At 31.4% G+C, this 24,068-nt stretch overlaps 2 protein-coding genes across 6 annotated transcripts; one reads left to right on the forward strand and one right to left on the reverse strand.

Annotated features, from left to right (window-relative positions):
• Positions 1–1,187: 1,187 nt before the first annotated feature.
• Positions 1,188–5,958, forward strand: LOC21392512. 5 transcript variants are annotated; one of them, XR_002902460.1, is made up of 13 exons: positions 1,188–1,505; positions 1,659–1,701; positions 1,885–1,911; positions 2,277–2,375; positions 2,616–2,737; positions 2,880–3,054; positions 3,773–3,880; positions 4,064–4,162; positions 4,309–4,329; positions 4,729–4,787; positions 4,893–4,983; positions 5,249–5,467; positions 5,611–5,958. XR_002902460.1 is itself a non-coding variant. In XM_024167546.1 (13 exons), the coding sequence occupies exons 1-12, from the start codon at positions 1,282–1,284 to the stop codon at positions 5,357–5,359; spliced, it is 1,179 nt and encodes a 392-aa protein (XP_024023314.1). In that variant the 5' UTR covers positions 1,188–1,281; the 3' UTR covers positions 5,360–5,361; positions 5,611–5,958. The 5 variants fall into 5 exon arrangements, 3 of the variants coding, with proteins under 3 accessions (XP_024023314.1, XP_024023316.1, XP_024023315.1); XR_002902461.1 differs by having other exon boundaries at positions 5,249–5,426; XM_024167546.1 differs by having other exon boundaries at positions 5,249–5,361.
• An 11,390-nt stretch (positions 5,959–17,348) lies between these two features.
• LOC21392515 (probable galacturonosyltransferase-like 1) lies at positions 17,349–18,917 on the reverse strand. The gene has a single exon (XM_010101051.2). The coding sequence runs from the start codon at positions 18,732–18,734 to the stop codon at positions 17,634–17,636; it is 1,101 nt and encodes a 366-aa protein (XP_010099353.1). The 5' UTR covers positions 18,735–18,917; the 3' UTR covers positions 17,349–17,633.
• Between the last annotated feature and the right edge of the window lie 5,151 nt (positions 18,918–24,068).

The raw sequence follows: 24,068 nt of genomic DNA on the forward strand, positions 1-24,068 counted from the left end.
CTATACCGAATATTAAAGAAGAATAAAAAATTAAAATTCAGGTAGAAAATGAGATTAATACCTATAAAGTAGACAATGACAACTATGTTTTCAAGAAAAAAAAAAAAAGACAACTATTTTAAGAATTATATTAAATTTTCCCCTCCTGAAAAGAAAGAACTAGCTATATTAAATTAGTTAATTAAAATGGTAGCCAATAATTGCTAATTACTTAACTCGTTGTAATTCCAACGTTATTATAAGGTCCAAAGAAAGAAAAGGGACGAATCGCCCCGTAAATATGTATGATGATAATGTGATAATATTGGACGCATATATATTTGAGTTTCATATTATTTGTTTGTAATTACGGTTCCCAACTTGCACTCCTAATTATAAAGAGAAAGTACCTATCCTTTGCCCCAAAAAAAGTAGTGCGTTTGATATCTTTTCTTTCATTGACATAAAGATAAATGGGTGCAACGCACGAGAAGGGTTCATGATCATAGACACAAAATAAAAAATAAATAAATAAATAAAAAGAAGAAAAAGATTCCAAATGGATGATATATATATTTTAATATACATTCTCTACCCTTAGTGGATGCAGGTACCTATTTTAGCTACAGAGATCAGCCTTTAATTTGATTTCGTCTTTGATCTAGTATATATAGCATTATATATCACTCGACGTTATATATAGCTCATCATTTTTTTTTTCTTTAGTACCAGGGAAAATGAAAGAGCAATAAGAACCAATTATTACGCAACAACATCATGTCCTGTCTGTAAGGCGGTGAAACGAAAAGAAATAAATAATAAATATTGAATCAGATGTCTCTGCAGATGATGTTCACATGGTAATGACATGTCTTGTACATATCTTAAAATCTACATTTATTTGTTTTTTTGACAGAAGTAATCTGGACCGTCAAATGGGATCAACCACAGCAAGAATATGCGAGAATTGAACCACAAAAGATCTTGTGTTCATTAGTTTGCCTTCCCTGTCTTTCCAACAACCACAGATAAGAGCGTATCAGATAAATGTTTGTAAGAATGTTCATTACCCTTTTACCATTACATGTTCATAAAATTACAATTTACCCGGGAAAACGACAGCAATACGAAAATTTGTCCAAATAGATCATACCTAGTATTTAATTCCCCTCCTCGTGTTGTTTTCTTCATAAATAATAATCAATAAAATAAAAAACTTCAAGAGCCTTCTTTTCCTCACCACCTTTTTACACTCCACAGCATTGAGAGGTAGAGAGAGAGAGAGAGAGAGAGAGAGAGAGAATGGGAGTGTCTTATTGTGTAGAGGAGAACAAGGCTTGTGTTGGGTGGGTTGAGAAATACTTTCAAGACTGTCTTTGCAATCTGAAAGATGAATTCTCATTTGCTTTTGGGCTCATAAGTTTGGTGTGTTGGGGTGTGGCGGAGATCCCACAGATCATAACCAACTTCCGCACAAAGTCAAGCCATGGTGTCTCCCTTGCTTTTCTCCTCACTTGGGTTGCCGGGTTCGTATTTTTCTTTCTTTTTCTTTTTCCTTTCTTTTGGTCACTTTTCTTTTCTTGTTGTTTTTTTTTTTCCGAATAAATCTAAATAAGTTTCTAACAATATGTTATCTGTTTTGTTCACTTTCTTTTCTGGGTTTTATATGTTGATTGCAGAGATGTGTTTAATCTTGTGGGTTGTCTTCTTGAACCGGCAACGGTGAGTATTGCAATTTTCGTGGTCCAGAAAATGACCAGAGATTATTGGTTCGCTCTGGTCAGACCACCATGTGCATTTTTTTTGTCAGAAATCTAATTTCTGTATTATTTATATATCAGCATATATATAGACACACACATATGTCAAGAAATATTAATATGTATGTTATGTTTTTGGATGCAGTTGCCAACCCAGTACTATACAGCTCTGGTAATTGCACTTTCTGTCTTGTAATCTAAATTTCTTTTTTCTTTTTTTTTTTTTTTTTTTTTTTTGGTCGCATTTTAGCAAATTGTTAGTTCTTTTTATAGACACTATGAATATATATGTTGGAAAGTTGTAATTAAGTCATGGATCCATTAATTAATGTTATCTTGGACCGAGTAATTTATTCGCAGCCCAATGGGGCCTGCCATGATATTTGTTGTTGGGGCAACTTTCCTATGATAAGTTCTTGACTTTTTCAAGAATCCAAAAATTTCAACCCCCCCTTATGAATAAATAAGATCTCAGTACTGTACTTATTAGTACAATTAATTATGTTTTCTTTTTCGCTGTCGATAATTATTTTGCAGCTTTACACAACAAGTACCGTGGTGTTAGTGCTTCAGAGTATATACTATGACCACATCTATAGATGGTGTAAACGCCGGAAGACTACCACCAAGCAATCAGTATGGCAATTTAGAGCTTTTTTATTTTTTTAAGAAAAAAGAAAAATAATACATGATGAAAACACTATATATCATTAAAAAAAAGGCTAAAATAAAGTATTCAATACTACAATAATAATCCATAAATTATAAATTACTTTTCATCACGTGTATATGAATACTTTAATTTTTTTGAACTTTTTGGCTTTCAATTATTAGTACTAATGTCGTATTTGTAATTTTGCTACCAAATCTGATCAGACTGAGGAAGATCAAAGAAAACCGTTGAACAATTCCAAGCCAGCTGATGAATCAGGCATTCCAATACCAAGGCCTTCGACCAAAGCCAGTAGTGGTACTCCCCGGAGGGAGTTCTACTATACGTATGTATTAATAATTAATTTCTTTTAATTATTTAAAACCATGAAATTAACTTTTACTTTTAACTCTTTTTAATTTCTTATTGGTTGTTGGCTATATATGGGTGATGAAACTAAAGTTAATTCTAGCCGTTGGTCTGTACAGGTCAGCAAGGTCACTGGCTGGTAGTGGAACTCCACCCTTTCGGACGTATCTTAGGGCGGCTAGAAGTGGTCCTTCAGCAATGGCCATTGAAAGTGACTCGTCTTCGGACGATGAGGCAACTGTTCCACTTCGCTCCAACAAATCTACCACCCAACCTCGCCCAATCCCAAAATCGGTATGACGTGCATATATATATATATATATATATATAATGGACCCACATATACACACATACATATACATATATATATATTGTTTGTTTAATCTAGTTAGAGAATTATCATTAATAAACTCAGAATTTGGATGTAAACCTATTGGTTAAATATCAATTGCTCACCTGTAACAGCGTGTAGCTTTATTTCTTTGCGTTAAGCTTAAAAGTAAAGTCAATAACATCCTTTTTGGAAAATTCTATGGTAAGTCGCAATTTCTAACCATTAAAGTCTCGTTTATTTCACCAATTCGAGTTTTCAATTACAGTTAAAAGCTCTCATAAAAAGTCACATCTAATTTTTTTGCTACAGTTAAAAATTCTCACATAAAATCACATATCAGTTTAAATTAAAAACTCGAATCGACGAATTGAACGAGACCTAAATCTTTATTTATAAATTCGGTTAAATTGTCATGCTATTTTTATGACGATTTAGTATGATATCCTACATATAAGATGATTTTTCATATCCTAGTAAAAAATCATCATCTTTTTTGAACAAAATAAAGGAAAACCCACTAATGTACACCGGTCTACGCCACCACTATCATAATCATCTATTCATCTTCGTTGGCGCCAAGAAAAAAAAATGAACTTGGTACATCATTCCTAGATTTCCTAATTTGAGAATGATATCACCACAATTAGTAGCTTTCTAAACTTGGTATCACATTTTCAGGCAGGTTATTATGGAACATTTCTAGCAGCATCAGTAAACCTCCCCCTTAAAAGTAACTCTTTGACACAAGTATACATGGGAGTTGCTGCAAGAAAACTACTCTTACAGGTATGCTCTAAATCTTTACCCAAACTCTATGTACTGTTTTGAGTATCACTGGTCCCACTGATTTTTTTTCCCTCAAAAATTGCTTATTTTTCTCTGATTTTGATCTGTATGTATGTATGTATGTATGTGTATATATATGTAATATATATATATATATATATATATATATATATGTGCATGCAGCAGAGCGGAGGTGAGAACCATACTGTATATGGGCAATGGTTGGGATGGATGATGGCTGCTATTTACATGGGCGGTCGACTCCCCCAGATATGGTTAAACGTAAGCAGTCCTAATGGCTTTACTAGTATTTGTCACCTTCTGTAGAACTCTGTGTTTATATTTTGTCACATTTCTTTTCTCTTCTTTCCTTTTTCTACCTTTCATGTATGTTCTAACAAACTTCAGTTACTTCTTATGTTGGCCAGATCAAAAGAGGAAGCGTTGAGGTAATAATTAATTTGATGGCTTTAACACTTCTCTCTTGCCTTTTTATACTATATTACCAATATAAGAATACAATATAGCCTAAATATCGGCCATTAAACAATGAGAACAACAATACGAGCCATTAAAATCTTTTCGGCTTTTATCATGTGGCAGCTGATAGTTCTTTAAAAAAAAAAAAAAAAAACGTGTAGTTTTTCTTTTCATCAATCAATAGTTGATATTTGGGATATATATACATATACATGAAAAAAAAAAAAAAAAAAAAAAAAAAAAAAAAAAAAAAAAAAAAAATTTTTCTTTTAACCCAATTTTTTTTTTGAGAACAAAAGAAAATTGTACTTTATACCGATATTTCTTTTTTTCTACAATTGGAATAACTTTCATTATGTTACTTTCAGGGCTTGAATCCTCTCATGTTCATCTTTGCACTGATTGCAAATGTCACTTATGTGGGAAGGTTCTAATATTTCTCTCACTTCCAATAATCCCCTTTATTTGACTCTCAAATTTTGTTCTACCAGTTAGTAACTCTTAAGCTAAATTTTTATTTGTGTTAATGCAGTATTCTTGTAAGAAGCACCGAGTGGGAAAGAACAAAGGCTAATATGCCATGGTTGCTGGATGCTGTCGTTTGTGTGGCACTCGACTCATTTGTATCCTCTTTAACCATGATCCGATCTGTCCCATCTATCATTACAACTTATTTATTTATTTATTTTTATACAGTGCGGGGCTTTTAATGCCTCCTACTTTATATAAAAAATAAAATACTGAGATTTCAATTTTAGTGGACACACGCACACACCCAACCACTTAAATTAACCGCATGCAGCAAAAACTTTTTTATTCCATTACCATTAAAAATCCTCAAAATAACCAACTATAATTATAGTTAACCTTAACTTGTAAAAATTACAGATAATACTGCAATACATGTATTACAGATATTGGCGGAGGAACAGAAGCAGTAGTAGTGGAGAAATCTACGGGGACTACTACGAGGAAGCAAGTAAATCTGCGGAATCTTGATTGTAATATTTCATCGATCATTGCGTGACCATGACCTTTACGGTTCAAAAATGGCTCATCTCGCTGAGTATTGATTGTTCAATTTGAAGAAATCATTTGCTGCTTTTGGTAGTCTTAGATTGATTAGACTAATATATAATGTCTTTTCTTATTTATTTTTTTCCCATCTAATTGAGGTTGTCAAGTTGAGAATTTGAGATATTTGCGAAAAAAGCAGCTTTCAATCCTAACGTTGTTGGTTTTGCTTTTAGGCTGAGTGTGGCTATGTTCGTTTTACCGTGAAGAGTCGATTTCAAGGATTTGATGGAGTTATTAGTTGTCGGAAAGTGGAGCCAGTTTTGTCTGAACTACCACAGGGATTGATAGCCAAGTGATTAGATTGATGTCGTTTCCCCAAATCCCACTGTGATGATTTCATTTGAACCCTTTTACTACTGCTGAAAATAAAAAGGAAAAAAGGAAAAAAAAAAAAAAAAAAAAAAAAAAAAAAAAAAATTTTTGGGAGGATGATAAATGCTTAGATCATGTTCAATGCAAACGCTAATATAAGTTGCATATTTGATACTAAAATGTGATAATGGCATATTTAATATGTTATTTTTATTTGGATTTACTTTTATAATGGCATATTTAAACGGGGACACTTTTGTAATTCAATTAATTGGTCTATTTCTTAATATTTCTAAATAGTCCTATTAATTTTTATTATCCTCTTAACTTGACATGTTTCCCCCATTCTTCCAAATTCTAATATACATATACCAATAAATATTTAGAACAGACTAATAATGAAAGTACTTATGTTTTGTATAGAAAACAACTTCTTTAAAAATGCAAGCGATAGCAATGAATAAATTTAAAAATGGCCAACAATTACAACTAGTTGTAGAACGGCAGCATCATATCTCATGAATGATGATAATTCAAAATACGACAGCATTTTTAAGAAACGACTAGAAACCTGAAAACGACGTCAATCTCCTATACAATTGACAATAACTTGGGAACTTAGCAGAACTTTTCAGTTTTCACCCAATTTGTTTTCCAATTCCACCAATTTTAACAGAATAATTCTATGTGCATAAAGAGCCATATTTGCTCCACTTGCCCATCCACGAACCAAAACTCCAATTCAAACATACAACTAATTTGGAAAGCTTGATTAGCAAAAGAAAGGGAAAAAAAACTAATTTGAATTGTTAGATCTATTAATTTAGAGTCGGTTTACTAGCCGAAAGCCTAAGATCAAGTTTATCTGAAGAGCACTTATTAGTCACACCCTTTTATCTACTATGTCTATATCATCAAGAATTCCTTTTCCTTTTCTTTTTTAGAATTGGAATGATTACGTATTATGAAGAGTATTCATTTTCACTGTTTTTAGTTAATTGTCTTAAACAAAACCGTAGGCGCTTTTAACGTTAAATTGACACTCGATCCCATTCCCATCTACTTAATTATCTATATAAAAAATATATATATATAAACACAAGGGAAAAAGAGACAAATATTCCTCAAAATGTATGGATCTTGAGTTTTTACCTATTATACTTGATTAATACCCTTTAATCAAATAAGTATATTAGAGCATCTGTAAGGGAGCTCTCTAAATTTTAGCTAAACTCTAATTAAAATAACTACAAAGATATTTTAGTTAGTAACTTTTTAGTGAGTCACTCAAATAATATTCTCTATTTTAACTAAAAATATATTATTTTAATATTTTTTTGAGTTTAAAATATAAATAACCTTTTTTTCTAACTTTTACCATATGTCAAAACAAAAAATATAATAATAATAAGAATAAATAGCTAGCCACTTCTAAAGTGTTTTAGTTAAAATAGTTAACTATTTAATTAATGGTTGGAGTGGAGAAAAGTTAAAAAAAAAAAAAAAAGTTAAATCATTAACTATTTTAGTTAAAAATATGAAATGGTTCAAAGTTGATCTTAGTGAAAAGGGTAAAGGGTAAAGGGTAAAGAAAGGGAGAAAGAGGAAAATAGGCCAAGACTTGAGATGAATTAAAATTAATAGGTCAATAGTTTACATAAGTTAATAAATATGCTAAATTACTATTTTTGTCTATAACTTGTCTAGTTATGAACCATAACTTGACAAGTTATTGTCCATAATTCACGGTTTTTGTCCATAACTTGTCTGGCTATGAATCATAACTTGACAAGTTTGTCCATAATTTATCTGATTATGAATTATAACTTGACAAGTTATGACCTATTAATTTTTATAACTAAAAATTGGCTTATATACTTTCTTAAGCTTTTCATAACCTATTTTCTACTATTTCCGATAATTATTTTCTCTCAACGGGCCTCAATTATCACCAAGCCTCCGCTTGGGGTTGTCCATCCAAACTGCCTGATCCGGCGCCACCCGACCCATGCTGGCCTAAAGGAGGAAACATGGACGGCCCACATAAAAGAGCGGGCTGTGCGGGAAGAAAAGAGGAGGCCCAAAATTGGCACCTCTTCCTCTTTTATCTTCTTCACTCTAATTAATGAACTCTAAAATCTGAATTTAGTAAAATTTTATGCATTGTTGAATCATTTCCTCAATCTGCATACATCTAAAGCAACAAGATCAATCTCATGTACTCATTATAACTATAACAAACAAATGCTTCAAATATAATAGTATACAAATAATTAACATTTATAAGCCGACAAAATCTTAAGGAAGTATGAGAGGAATCATACTAACATTATTATTTCTTCAGTAATTATTATAAATAGAGTGAAACTGAAAGATCAACACAGGTCCAATATATAAAGAAAAATCATAAGATGTTAATCATATTAGTTAGCATATAATATTATTTATTTAATCATGATGAACAACATCTTTGATATGTATATGTATATATTTTATGTTTGGTGCTGACAGCAGTTGCTAAGAAATTTAATTTAGTAATTCATTTTGTTTATCTATGAGCGCACTCATTTAAGTAAATAAAATCATTGATAATAAATAACATATGATCACAAAGAAACCCTTGCGTAATTGCGTTATCATCCATCATTGTGAGTTGTCATGACTCAATGATTGTCTGATAATTAGTGTGCTTCAAGTTGATTTCAAACATGAAAATTAGAGCAAACATATATATTGCAAAGTATGAGATATACAAAAAAGTGCTACTAATAACTAATTTAATCAACAACAGACACCAAAACCAAGCAAATTAATCATCTTGATATTAACTTGCATTCTCCAAAGAAAACAAGTGTTATGTCCCCCTGCAGTGCCAGTACGACTCTCCCGTCTTCCTCACTTTCAATCTGTTGCAAATTTTTAAACCTTTTTTTTTTTTTTTTTTGTCTAGTTTTGAAATCAACCAACAAATCTTACCCCACGTTTAGATTTGTTGCTTCTTATATAAGAAAGCTTTATGATAAGTTGACCAAAACGAATGTACATGTCAAGGTTTAATTAATGGATACTTTTTTTTTTTTTTTCCCAAATCAAATCAAAGCATATATTTAAACCCAACAAAGTTGACCTTATAGGTCTCTCATGGCTGATTAATATTTTGCAAGTACTCATCAATCACCAAACACGCCAGAGAAATCGCAGTAAGAGTGACTGGATTGTCGGCGTACTTAATTCCATTTCCATGAGAGAGGGCCATTGATTTCTCCGAGAAGTAAAATAGATCTGCATTTAATTTCGTTGTTTCTTCAGAGGTTTAATTATGTTTCCAAGGCATTAGAAGCCTATAATTATAATCTAGCTCCAAAACTTGCTAGATTCGTATTTTTTGGGAGTGCGGGGAAAGGAAATCTCGGACTTGTTCATTTACATTTAAATTCAAAAAAAATTTAAACTCTTACAATTTTATTTAGTTCATATTCATTTATAAAATTTGAGTTTAAACTTGAATTTTAACTTAATTTGAGATTAAAATCTGAGGTCAACTTTCTCCTTCAACTCAAATTTCTAAACTCAAATTCAAGTTAATGAACAGTATTTTTTCTATTTTTAAAAACGTTATAACTTTTTCGTTTTAATTCCGATTGATATGATGTTTTATATGCGTTCACAACGAATAGATAAATAAAACTCTACTCATATATCCTACTAAAATTTTTCATCATGATTGAATTTTTATTAAAATACTATCTAAATACAAACTCAAGTTTTGACCCACTTAAACACAAACTCAAAAAAAATTTCATCTCAAACCATAACTCAAATGTATACAACCAAACACAAACTCAAGTTACAACTTCAAGTCGAATTATAACTCAAAATCAACTCAAAATCTACACTCAAATCATCATAACTCAAAAATACAACTGAACAAACCCATAGTCTTTAGTAGATTAGGAGATTGCAAGCAATATTGGGCAACTGGGCTCCTTTTTAACAGTTTATATATAGAGATAAAGGTTTGTGAAGTCGCAACAAATTAATAGTGTCCAATTTTTTGTATTTAAATTAGTGTCTAACTAATTAAATTATATCACATTATCCTATTATAAGTACAAAAGAGTAAGTTAAAAAGCAATCTGAATTTTTTACATGACAACAGATTAATTAGACACCAAATAAGACACTAAAATTGGACAACATATTTGAGATCTATAATCCCAGAAGTCTAATGGCATTCCCAAGTGAACTTCCTAAATTGTAGCTAAATTTTAGTTAAAATAGCTAGCTACTTTTAGGTGAATTACTGTAATCATATTCTATATTTTAGTATTTATTAAACGTAAAATATAAATAACTTTATTGCAGTTAAAAAAAAAACCTTGAATTTATTATTGTTTGAAAGAATAAAATAATATAAAAAATAAAATGGTTAGTCTCTTCTTATTAGTTAGGCTAGTGTGAAATGCAATTTTTAAAATAATTAACCATTTGGCTAATGGTTAGAGACTTGGAGTGAAAAAAAGCCAAAAAAAAAAAAAAAAAAGAGATGATTAGTTATTTTGATTAAAAACATGAAATTACTAATATAGTTGGATATACTCTAATATCCTACTGATTATGATTTGTCACAGCATTTGTTTAAGATAATTTGATCTGATGACGTGGGAAGACGAGTTGGGGTTATCGGTTCGATCCCACTTGTAATCTTTATTTATATTTTATAGCCAACTTTAAATAATGTGATAAATGTTAATTAGTGGGACGATAGAAACATACTTTTGAGATAACAAATTTATATTTAGTAGTCCTAAAGAGAAAGCTTGTGTTTATTTTATAATTTTTTATACAATGTTTTTCCCAAAAAAATTAAAAACTAAAAAATTTAAATTTATGTCTAAATCTATTAACCAAATGGCCATAAAGCCACCAAATTCATAGCTAAATATGAAAAACTACAGAGGAGGAAAAAAGTAAGAAAACATATCTGTAGTTCTTAATTAATCAAGAACTTATCAAATAAGACAAGAAAGTTCTAAACAAAGGATGTTGACTACAAGCTCTAGTATCTATCCTATTTCTTCTTTCTTACCACACAAAATAATAGTAACCTTTGGCATTTTCTATATATATGAAGAACTACGTCTCCCCTAAATCATGGAAGAGGTGCCACCGACAAACTTCTGTTATCAATTAATTTCATTAATCTTTTAATCTTGTCACGAACAGAAAATTCTATTGTTTAAATTTCTCTTGAAAGTTGAAATTGTCAATCCAATAATTGATCTCAAATTAATAGAAGCCAAAGAAGAAATTAAAGATAGAGAAAACGCGTTGGGGTTTTATTGGTGCTCATGACGTACGTTTATAATGTTATTTTATATATATATATATATATATATATATATTTGATGCGACCACGATCATTTGAGCTTTACATTTTTGGCAAGCAACTGAGAGCTTCGAAACAAAACTTCTTCATAAAGGTTACATCAGCTAAAACCTGAACTAAGTATTAGGAAAAAGTTAATTGTATTAGTAGTTTTGGCTTTATTTGTATTTATTTCATATGAGACATCTTTTGATTTTAGTTTTTGTTAATTTACTGAATTATGTGCTTGTAATGTTTATTTGTATGGAGTCTCATTCATAGTACTCCTCACTGAACATTATCCTTTTTTTCTAGTTCGTTGATGTAGGCATATCGCAGAACCACATTAGATCTCTTTGGTTTTAGGATTTGAACTCATAATTTTAATTCTGCTCTACACAAAAAATTTGAGAAAAAAAGTTCCTGCTAATAGGTTCTCTCATAATATTTGAATTTAGAATCAAAATCACTGATATGAACGCGTGAACAAAACGGGCTATTTGTCTGCTACAAAAAGGTTGTGACGGGAAATGCTCAATTTTTTGTGCTCTTGCAACGGTTAAGCGATCTTCTTCGCCCAACCCAAGGATAGCTATAATGTCCTGAAGTTCTTTGTAACGTTGTAAAGTTTGTTTAACTCTTTGCGCAATCTCAAAATGTTCACCAATAATTCGAGGTTGGAGTATAGTTGACGTTGAATCTAAAGGATCTACTGCTGGATTGATGGCTTTGGCGGCCAATCCACTTGATAGTACGGTAGTAGCATCTAAATGTGCAAATGTCGTGGCCGGAGCTGGATCAGTCAAATCGTCCGCAGGTACATAAACTGTTTGAATAGAAGTTATGGACCCCTCTTTGATAGAAGTAATTCTTTCTTGTAAAGAACCCATTTTGGTACTAAGAGTGGGTTGATAACCCACAGTAGAATACGTCGTCTGGGGCTTTACTAGGACTAACTAGTAAAAAGCCTAGAGCTAGAAGCAATCTTACAAACCAATTACGTCCCGGTAAAAAATCTCAATATCGTATTCGTTTAGAAGAAAAATCAAATTGTGCTTTCATTATGGTCTTACATAACAATAATTACTTAAATATGTTTGTATAGCTGGAAAAGCAAAAGGGTCAACATGTCAAGTTTTACTACAATTATTTGAAATGCGGTTGGATAACATCCTTTTTCGATTAGGTATGTCTATAAAGTTTTATTCAAATAATAATATGGAGGTAGAACTTGTATATATTGAAATATATATTAAATTAATAAAGGTAAGGTGTGAATAATTTGTATAGAGTTTTGTATAATCTTTTCTCTTTTTCAATTTATACCATAATTAATATATTTTTGCTACTATAAAATGTCATCTTTTATAATGATAAAAATATTTTTTATTGATGCAATAGATAGAAAAATATTAAGAGAATAAACAGTCCTAAATTTTTTATATTATTGTCATGTCAATGGGTGCTTTCCATTTTTCATTGGAATTCGATGAATAAATAAAAAAGGAAAATGTTGAGCTTGCTTTTCTTACTTTTACATAATATTGATACTTACACTAATTGATATTAATTAAATAAATATGGGATTTTTATATATGTCAATTATATATGTAGTGCCAATCCAACATAAATTCTTAGTTTTTGTTTTTTATTTTTAAATAAATTAAAAAATTTAATTAAATGAAAATTGAAATAATAATTTCAATTTATAATCTTTTTTCTATTTCTCCATTGTATTCTTTTCTCAACATTCATATTGACAACAGTGTATTAAATAAATATAATCCGATCATGAATAAATGAATCTATATATCTCTACCTCATAAATTTGATTTTATTTCATTCAAATAAAGGGTTCATTTGATTTGGTGTAATAGAAGAAGTGTTTTTTTATTAAAATAATTAAAATAGAAAATTATATTAAAGTATAATAAGATATTAAAATAGAATAATGGATAACATAAGAGACAAGAGTTGGTATATAAATATTTTTTATTTTCATCTATATTTTTTATCTAAAATATTTTTTTGGATTTTCATCGGATCTGTTCATTTTTCTTATATTCATAATTGATTATGAATTTTTAGATTTTTGTTTTGCCTTTTTAAAATTTAAATGTTTTGATTTAGTCGTACTATTCAACCTCTTTATTTATTGAGATTTCGATTGTATCTATACATTCTAATTATTTTATTTTAGTTCGGGTTGCTAACTCAATGGTAGAGTACTCGTCTTTTAAGTGTGGCTAGCTCATTTTACACATTTTAATGAAGTAACAGATTCGTCTATGTCATCAGTAGAGTTTGTAAGACCGCGACTGATCCTAAAAGGAATTAATAGAAAAAGCAACATGTTGTATCAATAGAGAATTCTAAAAATATTTCATTCTTATCGTATAGGTTCAAAACCTTGTATAAATTGTTTGAATTCTTGGCGCAGAACAAAATTCATTTAAAAAGTAAAGAAATAAAAACTAAATTTAAAGTTATGTCGAGTAAATAAATGGATAGAGCCTTACTATACTATAGGTTCCAATTATAGGGAAATAAAAAGTAACGAGCTCCTGTTCTTAATTTTTGAATAATTATCCGATCTAATTAAACATTAAAAATATATTAGTGCTTGACGCGGGAAAGGCTTTTCCCATGAGTATATTATCAATCAATGTTTTATGAATCCTAAGTTTAACTATCTCAATTTTCATTATGTGGCGGAGATAAATGTTTAGAAGAAGGCAATATATTGATAAAGAGATTTTTTTTCAAAATCAAAACAGCTTTTTAAACATTTTTTATCCTTGAATGAAGCTAAATTAATTAGGTGTAAAAAGAGAGGATAGAGAGTCCATTGATGAGTCTTACTTTTTCTGAGGTATTTATCTTTTTTCTTACTATTATACCTTGTTTTAACTGTATCGTACTATGTGTATCATTTGATAATCCAATAAAGACAAACAAGATCTTAGAAATGCCTACTTATTTTTCGGGAGTAAATTTATGTATTTGCCCGTAATCTTAGTTTAAATAGATCGAATTTGTTGGAAAAGGTAGGTTATGACAATAAACCTAGTTTACTAATTGTAAACGTTTAATTTCTCAAATGTATCAATATAATCATTTTATTATTTCCTCTAACGATTCGAACCAAAATCAACTTTTGGGTACAATAAGAATTTGTATTCTCAAATGATATCAGAGGGATTTGCAGTCATTGTGGAAATTCCATTTTCCCTACCATTAGTATCTTCCTTAAAGGAGACATAAATCGTAAAATCTTATAATTTACGACAATTCATTCAATATTTCCTTTTTTAGAGGATAAATTCTCATAGTTAAATTATGTATCAGATGTATTAATACCCTACCCGATTCATCTGAAAATCTTAGTTCAAACCCTTCGCTATAGGGTAAAAGATGCCTCCTCTTTGCATTTATTACGGTTTTTTCTTCGCGACTATTATAATTGGAATCCTCTTATTATTTTAAATAAATATATTTCTATTTTTTTGAAAAGTAATCCAAAATTATTCTTGTTCCTATATAATTCTCATGTTTGCAAATATGAATCCATCTTATTTTTTCTACATAATCAATCTTCTCATTTACGATTAATCTGGGGGTTTTTTTAGCGAACATATTTCTATGGAAAAATAGACTTACAAAGTTGGTTGAATTTATTAATTGATACTAATCCTGGATTCATACCTCTAAAAAATGAATCAATATGTTCTGCTTGAGCTCCATCATGTACAATATGATATGGTTTATATTACAACCTCAAAAAAAAATGAGAGTTATAGTGAACAAACGATGTCGAGCTAAAAGCACTTTCATTCCTATATAATTTCTATATAATATAAATTGGTGGATGTGAGAATCCACAGCGAATCGTGTCCTTCAAGTCACACGTTGTTTTCTACCCCATCATTTTAAACGAAGTTTTACCATAACAATCCTTTAGTTCATAACCAGTATGTAATTAATTCCATTATGGAATTATAAATAGTCATTGGTTCGATCGATCTCTAATAATCTATATTTTATCTTTTTCTACTATATGAAATAGAGTTTCTAAAGAAGTCTAAACAAAAATTCAATTTAACCCCAGCGACATATATACATATATTTATAAATATTTATAAGTATTAAAATTGATTTCTAAATATTAAAATATTTAAATCTATAATATTAGATATTAATATTTAGACATAAAAATAGCACGAATAAAATTCAAATAAATAAGTTCTTTTTGAATCTGCATCTTCAAGTAACTTACTAGTGATAGGATAAATTCACTAATTTCACACTTCTTCGAGTACTAAGTACTCCTAAGAAGTCATCAATTTAATTGATTGAAATTTTTCTGACCTCCATATTATTATTTGAATAAAATTTTATAGACATAGATATATAAATTAAAGGATGTTATCCAACCATATTTTAAGCAATTGTAGTAAAACTTGAAATATATTCAAGTTTAATTTCAATCAATTAAATTAAGGATTTTATTATGCTCTGTCACTTGAGTTTTTTTGACCTCTATATGAGTTTTAGGATTTCAACCCATAATTTTAATTATTCTTTGTCAAAAAAATTTGAGAAAAAAAGTTTCCGCCAATAGATTCTCTCACAAAATTTGAATTTAAAATCAAAATCACTGACATAGATACGTCAACTAAACGGGCTATTTGTCTCTTTTTGCTTTTATTTTTATTTAATTATTGTTACTATACTTTAACCTTTTTTTTCACTACATTGCTAACTGCTCCCAAGAATTGGCATTGTAATTAAGAGTGGAAAAGGCATGAATGTGATTACAAATGAGAGAATAAATTAATTATGATATTCCACAACAATAAGTTTAACAAGCAATTATTTACTTTTGACCAAAAACAAAACAAAAAAAATGGATAACGTCTGTGAGTCACATCAGGAAGCAAAAACTATTGAGATTCTTTTTTTTTTTTTTTTTGAGAGAAATAATATTGAGTTTCATTCCAAATAATAAAAAAAAAGAAAATAGTAGAAAATAGGCCAATATGAAAAGTTTAAAAAAGTATATAGGTCAATTTTTAGTTATAGAAATTAATAGGGCATAATTTGTCAAGTTATGGTTCATAACTAGATAAGTTATGGACAAACTTGTCAAGTTATGGTTCATAGCCAGATAGGTTCATAGCCAGATAAGTTATGGACAAAAACAGTATTTGACCTATTTATTAACTTATGTAAACTATTAACCTATTAATTTTAATTCATCACAAATCTTGGTCTATTTTTCTCTTTCTCCCAAAAAAAATAAACGGACAAGTCCAGCTAGGCCCAGAAATTCTTAAATAGCACTGCTTAATTTAGACACTTTTTTTTTTCTTTTTGGGCTAGGAAACGATATGTAAAGAAATTAATCATTGTGTTTACAAAGAGTATCTATATATGAAAAGAAGCAATTAGGTAACCCTAGTTGCAGATCAGAAAGCCCTTTAATTACGCTTAATCAAAAGAAAAGCAATATATGTCTGGTCAAACCTCTCAAAGCAATGTTTTACTTTGGCCAGACAATTAGATACGCATACAAGAACTCAACAACAAATCAAACATTTAAATTAAAAAAAAAAAAAAAGAAAAAAAGAAAAGAAAAGCAAAGAAGTTACTGTGGCCCTTCCATGTTCTCCTTAAAGCTTGGAATCTATTTGCGTTGATTAGGTTTACAATAATTGTTCAGTTAATTCAATAAAAATATTACGTCATAATTAACCTAAAAGTAAAATTCATGAGAGAAATGAATAATCGGGAATCCAATGGTAGTTTTTCTAGTTGCATGCCACTGCACTTTTTTCCTATGATCATCAAAATGAATAAACCTTTGCTAATAACATCTAATTTTAAGTCCGTAGAATAAAAATTTCATGTGAATTTATTTTAAAGGACAAATATTAAGCTTAGTCCATTAGAAGTTATAATAACTACTTACGATACTAAAACTACCTGATGTCTAATTATATTCACATAGTTGCTCAAAAAAAAAAAAAAATTTCAGGCCGACCAATCAGACATCACCAGACAAACTCTAATGAAGATCTTCTTAAAAATAAAAATAATAAATAAAGACAAAAAAAAAAAGCAAAAAAACAGAGAGAGAGAGAGAGATCAGATTAAACACACAAAAATTTATTTTGTTCTTGATTGGAAGGAACAAAAAAAGGGTAGAAGAAGAGAAATGAGAAGCCAATATTATTGTAATTATAAGGTCTGTTAATTAATGGCTGTATAATGTACAAAACGACCTCATGACTTTTTTTTTCATTTTTTTTTTCTCCTTTTCAAGTCATCTCATCTCAATCGAGGACGCTAATTTATGAGCTTTTTTTTTTTTTTTTTTTTGTAAGCATCGAATTTGTATACACATACGCCATCCCCCACCCACCAAAAAAAAAAAAAAAAAAGCCTCAAAACTTCTCATCAAAATTAAAAAAAAAATTGAAATTTACCGACAAATTAATTAATTACTCTCCTTTTTTAAGACTCAAGCACGAACAACGTCTGTAACAAATCGTAGGGTGCCCAGAGCGCGTCCAACGGACAGGGCCGGTTAGCGTCGAGCCTGGCCCACGGTTTCCCCTTTCCACTCCAGTGAAGCAGGCTTACTGGGCCTGGATGCAGATCCCGACAAAGCCCACGGAAATTATCCCCTCCGAGGCCGTGCTGGTTCCAACGGTGGTCCACCGGGGCAATATTCCCTGCGAACACCAATAAAAACGGAGGCAACGACCCGAGCTCGTAGATCCGGATCCTCTTCTGTAGCTCCATCCAATCCACGATCTTCTCGGTGTACGCGCCCACGCGCCAACGCGCCAGGTCCATGACCATCACCCCGGTGTTGAAGTAGCACGCGCGGCGGCCCGCGAAGGTGAGAGATAGCGAGGGGTTGGACCAGAAGGTGGGCGTGAAGTAGGACGTGAAGTTTGCGTTGCAGTACTCTGGCGCGGCCAAAACGGCGCCGTTTGGGAGGGGCGTTGCCGCCAGCTTGGCAATGTCGTCGACAAGTACGAGGTCGGAGTCGAGATAAACGACGCGTCGTACGCAGGCGGGGAGGGTGTCCGCGAGGTAGTTGCGCGCGTAGTTGAGGGGGCAGTCGAGGGCGGCGCGTATGGATGTGGAGATTAGGCCGGCCACAGCGGCAGCGTCGAAGGGGTAGATTTGGAATTTCAGGTAAGGGAACGAACCGGAGAGGGTTGACCGGAGGGAGTCACGGTCGGCGGCGGAGGAGGCGACGAAGTGGAAGCGGATGTTCTCCGGGCAGGAGGAGTGCTGGAGGACGGAGAGGATCGCCGCCATTGAGCCGCGGAGGTAGGCGGCGTCGAGGGTCATCGCCACGTGGACGACGGAGACATCATCGTCGTTGTTGTCGGCGTCGCTGTCGTTTGAGCACGTGGAGTTTGAGATGTCGTCGTTTGGTGGGAGGGTGGGGCAGTTTGGGGAGTTGTAGAACTTGGGGGCTTCTTTGAAGCGCTGTCGTTTTTTATCGCCGGCGGCATTGGCGGCGGAGAAGAGGAGGAAGAGAAGGAGGAGGAAAGAGAAAGTGCGGTGGTTTGACGGTGGTGAAGGTTTATAAGGCATGTTATGTTATATTGATGTGTTTTTTGTGGTGGGAATGTGAATGAAATGAAAGGAGAGATTTTGAAGAAGAGGGAAGAGAGACAAAGTTGGTGGGTGGCTTTATTGGCTTATTTTGAGAGAGAGAGAGAGAGAGTTAATAGGGAGAGGACACTTCTTCTATTGTTTCTGCGTGGCTTTGAACCCACGTTGGTTCAGAAAGGCAGCTACTTCAAAGCCTAAGGTCAATGGTCTCCATCTATGTCCTTGGATAATAATATTAAAGACCATTTATTTGACTGATTAATTAATTGTCAAATGTGATTTTTAGAAAGTTGTTTTGTGGAGATTTAAACTGAGGAGAGTTCTTACCTTAAGATTTAAGCTTGTGAGAATCTAGTGGGTAAATTTGACAGTATCTTGCAAAATCTTAGAAGTTTAGAATCATTTATCATAGATTTTTTAGCTTGTTTAGTTAGAGGAAACGCGAAAAGAGATGAGTTAGAAGGTTAGTGAAAGATTTTGGCACCCATAAGTCATAACAATATGGTAGGAAAGAATGGATTGAGTGGAGTGATTTCAAAACCTTGAAGAGGAACAATTTTAAGGGCTTCCAATTTGGAGGAATTATAATATGGATTTTATCCATTTAGTTAACTATAGTACTAACAAAACAATTATATTCATATGGATCAATTAGGTAAATAATTATAATAATATGAACCAATTTATTTTCATATAATTATTACCCATATTACTAACAAAATAATTATATGAATTTAAAAAAAGAATATGATAGTAATCACACAAACAAGTTTTTTTTTTTTCCTTCCTTTCCCTTCTCTTGTATCTTTACACAAAACAGAAGATAGATTTTTTATGTTTTTCTTCTTATTCTATTTATACCAAATCAAAAAAATAAAAACCAGTTTCTCCGTCCACATTTCCCTCACCTAGACTATCTAGTATCTACCTCTCCGTAATTTGGGACATGCTCCATCACGTCTCTATTAAGCGTTCTTGAATTGTTTGTAGTGAAAGAAAAACAAAAATGGTGATACCATGGAAAAATGTAGTGACAAATGGTTTTTTTTATTTATTTAATGATGTACACTTGAGGTTGACAGCTTTAATTTAATTTTTTTTTTATATAGAATTTAAACTTTCAGCAAATCAAGCATGAGATTGATGACTGTTATAAACTAAATAAGGAACAATGCCACGCTCTCAAAGCCTAGGTGAGCCATCGACTTCAAGGAAAGCTCTGGTGCAGCTTATTATGTGCTTGAATCCAAAGATATACACAAACCCCCCAATGAGGAATTCTTCCAACAAAAGTGAAATAAATGGAACACAAAAAACAATCCTAACTTGGGATCCTTATTGGCATCAAACAAGGAATTCTTATTGGCATCAAACATGTATTATATACTTCACTATAGTGTGTGGTCACCAACTTGAACGAGAGCAACTCTAACTTGGGATCCTACCAATATTTCTTGATCTATAAGTAAATATGTTCATAAATAGTCAATTTTTAATTTCAAGAAACCTATGACTGACTGGAACATGTAGCACCATGCTGGCCAACATCATGCTCCATCTTCAAAATAGTGGCCCATCTTACCAAGGTTGTTTGCATAAACTATTTCTTTTTTCTTTCACTTGTTATGTTCGGGGTTAGAATTTTGGAGTTGGGTATTGTTTGGGGCACTCCAAAGGAGTCTTTTCTTCCCTTTTGAAGCAATAAGAGAAAATATATTATTTGGATCTTAATATATATATATATAGCTAGATTTTGTCTACCGCTTTTCGATGAGATAATGATCTTTGTAATATAACATGTAAAAAAAAACGTAATATGATACTCATTAAACGTAAACTTAATATTATAGTAATGTAAAGTTAAGAAATTTAGACATCAAAAGTCTATATTATACATTTCCAACATTAAGTTTACGTTTAATAATTATCATGTTATATTTTTTTCATTTCTACGTATTACATATATTGAGAGACAGTCTTACCTGAGAGACCGTAGATAAGTTCTATACACATATATAGGTGTGAGAGAGAGAGCGCAGAGAGAGAATAATTTGCCACTTAGAATTATCCAAAAATAAGAAATGGGAAATTAATTAAGTCCTCGGAACAAATTATTACCCAAATCTTCCTCCCCTCCCTGAATAAAGTTTTTGTCCTAAATAGTGCACTTGCCACCATCTAGGGAGTAGACTAATATTTGAATGAAGACAGTTTCCTTTTACTTTCTGAATATATGGTAGAAAAGATTCCCTTTTTCTCTTTTACTTTTTTAACATATATAATAACACAAAAAAAAAAAAAAGAAAAGTTTCTCCCTCCTTTGTATTTGGTCTACTTTCTTGTTCTGGATATTTTGTGGAACATTCAATGCGAACCCTAAGCCATCCCCGAGCCATCTTCATTCATAACTTATCACGCTGCCAATCAGTGTTAGTGAGGGCACTTTGGTACTTTTGTGACTCCAACTTCGTGTAAGCAATAAAGTCCACATCATCAGAATGTACGGCCCCTGATCTTGCTTAGACTTTAATGATATTATAAGAGTTTGCCACGTAGTCATCAAATGGGACCCACAGCTTGGCCACCTGAACAGGAGGTGGAACATTACCTTTTTTTTTTTTTTTTTTTTTTTTTTTTTTTTTTTTTTTTGGGGGGGGGAAAATTTTCTTTTTTTTTTTTTTTTTTTTTTTTTTTTTTTTTTTTGCTGGAAGAGGTGGAACATTACCTAATTACTTCACTTGGTCGTTTCTGAAAATAGAAATAGACAGCTAGCCAAACTTAAAAACGAAAACTCTAGCTATAGGTAGCCGGAATAGTAGTTTCTTGGTGATTTACTAACAAACTTTGCTTCCTTTGTTGTTTTCTTTCTTAAAGAAAAAAAAAAAAAACTGCATTTTTCTTTCTCTTATATCGAAAAGTTAGGAAAAAGATGGTTAATGAAAAAGATTGAAGAGGATGTTTAACCGTCTTCCGCTCGATCATTCTCTCACATCTTTTTACATAAAACTTGAATATCGCCATTTTTTTCTTTTTGTCGTGACCCTAATGTAATTAACTCATAATCAAACTTGTCTCATCCATAAATATTATATCTTGAAAATTAAATATAATCTGGAAGAGAAATAGGGTTTTGGTAAACGGGCTCAATTAGTGTTTTTGGAGTTAAATTCAATTCCATAAGCATATATATCACGTCTCATCGATATGTCCGTAATTGCATTATCAATTATTATCCATTAAAGCAAAAAAGTAATTATATTATCAGATATTATATGATATGCTTAATGAAATCAAATGGCATGCAGATGGAGTTACACCTACACCTTGCTATATTAGATAAAGAGAAAAGAAAAAATGTCTACAACTCATTAATGTGATGATGATTGATTAAAGGGACGAAAAAATGTATACTAAAGTGTTCTATAAAATGGATATTATGGGCTCGAATTGATTTCAGCAAGTCCTCTAAAGTGTGAACTTCATAAATAGATATACCCAATCTCTGTAATTATCAATCGCCTGAAACTGTTTTTGCATGGATAGAGTAGCTCTCATTAAAATATAACTAAAATACAAAACCAACTGTATATACATCATTGAATGGCATGTGTTGCTCATATGCCCTTTAATAAGTATGAGGCTTTCAATATTATTTATTTACTCAATTTTTTTAAATTTTGTTTCCCATAAAAAGGTAGAGAGAATGCACCTTCCTTCTCTCTCTCTCTCTCTCTCTCTCTCTCTCACCTCTTGCCTTTGCTTGATCTCCATTATATTATTATGTGTTCGAAGCTTTCTTCTTGTGTAAACTGAGATAACCATGTGCCACACATGGCAAACCGCAAAGCACCAACATTATTCCAATTATGAGTGTGATTTCACCTTCAATTTTTAAATTGAACCGTTAATTCTTTTGCTTTTTACATCCTCAAGTTTAAAATTAAAAAAGAAAAGACCCTTTTCTAGTAGTGCTTTGTCTTGATATGAGCAATCTTAAGCTGTCTGTTCTCTTCCATTGTTAGTCTATCAATCCATCCTAAACTCTTAAGCTGTTAGGAGATGAATCAACAATAGTTTTATATTTTAACACTCCCTCTCACTTGTGTTCCCTTCCATTGTTAGTTTATTAATCCATCTCAAAAACTTAAGCTGTTAGGAGGTGAGCTAACAATAATTTTATACATTAACACTCTTCCTCACGTGTGGGCTGAACAATGAGCAATCGTGTGGGTAAATTAATTAAAAAGCCCAACACGTGAATATTTAAGCCCGAAATATATTAAAGGCCCAACACATTATGAAAATTTAAATGAGGATCAAAAGTGTAATTACAAGTGTTTGAACTCAAGACATCCCCCTCTGATACCATATTAGTTTACTAATCCATCTCAACAATTTAAACTATTAGGAGGTGGCCAACAATAATTTTATACTTTAACTTTGACAAAGAAATTTAAAAGAAAAGGGTTTTGTTTGAACTTGAGGATTCACCTCTTTTACATTCCTTATCATCTTACAACTTTATGTTTTTGTCTTTACTTGAACTTTTTAAATTTTGTTCTCTTTTACATAATATATATACATTTACTGAATCTTAACAACCGTCGTTCAATTCGATAAATGTAAGTTTTTTTTATTCATGCGTGTAATATCGTTCTCTTATACGTGTAATTTTTATTTTTATCCCCGTATATTAATACTTAATATTACATGTATTAGACTATACTTATTTAATATCGTACTAAAACAAACTATATGCTACATGTATATAAAAATCATATTATATGGACATATGTAAAAAATTAAACATTCTTAGTGGTCCGGAGCTTGAAACAATTCACACTGCGAAACATATAAATATGTACATTATAAATATTTATATATACTATATATGTGTGTGTATATATATATATATATATATATATATATTGTACACACACTGCGAAACATCATGAACCCCGGCGTATTGGGAGTCACCGACACACCAGAGGGTGGGGGCAAATGGAGGCCAAAAAGTCAGCTTAATGAAAGCAAAGCTCGTTGTCTTAACTTTGTCCTTTTGCACGACCAGCATTATCATATATGGCCGAGTACGTGTAGAAGTAAAAGCAGTGTGTGAAAAACGCGTATACCTTAAAATTCAAGTTGCCTATTAATTTCCGCGTCTCAGTTCTCATAATTGGTCCAGAAGTTACAACCAATGATATATATATATATATATATATATTAATTTCTACACTTTTTAATAATAAATATATAATTTACATTAACATTTACATTAGAGATGTTCTTAATTTACAGCAAAATTATATG

The sequence above is a fragment of the Morus notabilis genome, unplaced genomic scaffold (assembly GCF_000414095.1).
Source record: "Morus notabilis unplaced genomic scaffold, ASM41409v2 Scaffold452, whole genome shotgun sequence".
NCBI classification, from domain to species: Eukaryota; Viridiplantae; Streptophyta; class Magnoliopsida; order Rosales; family Moraceae; genus Morus; species Morus notabilis.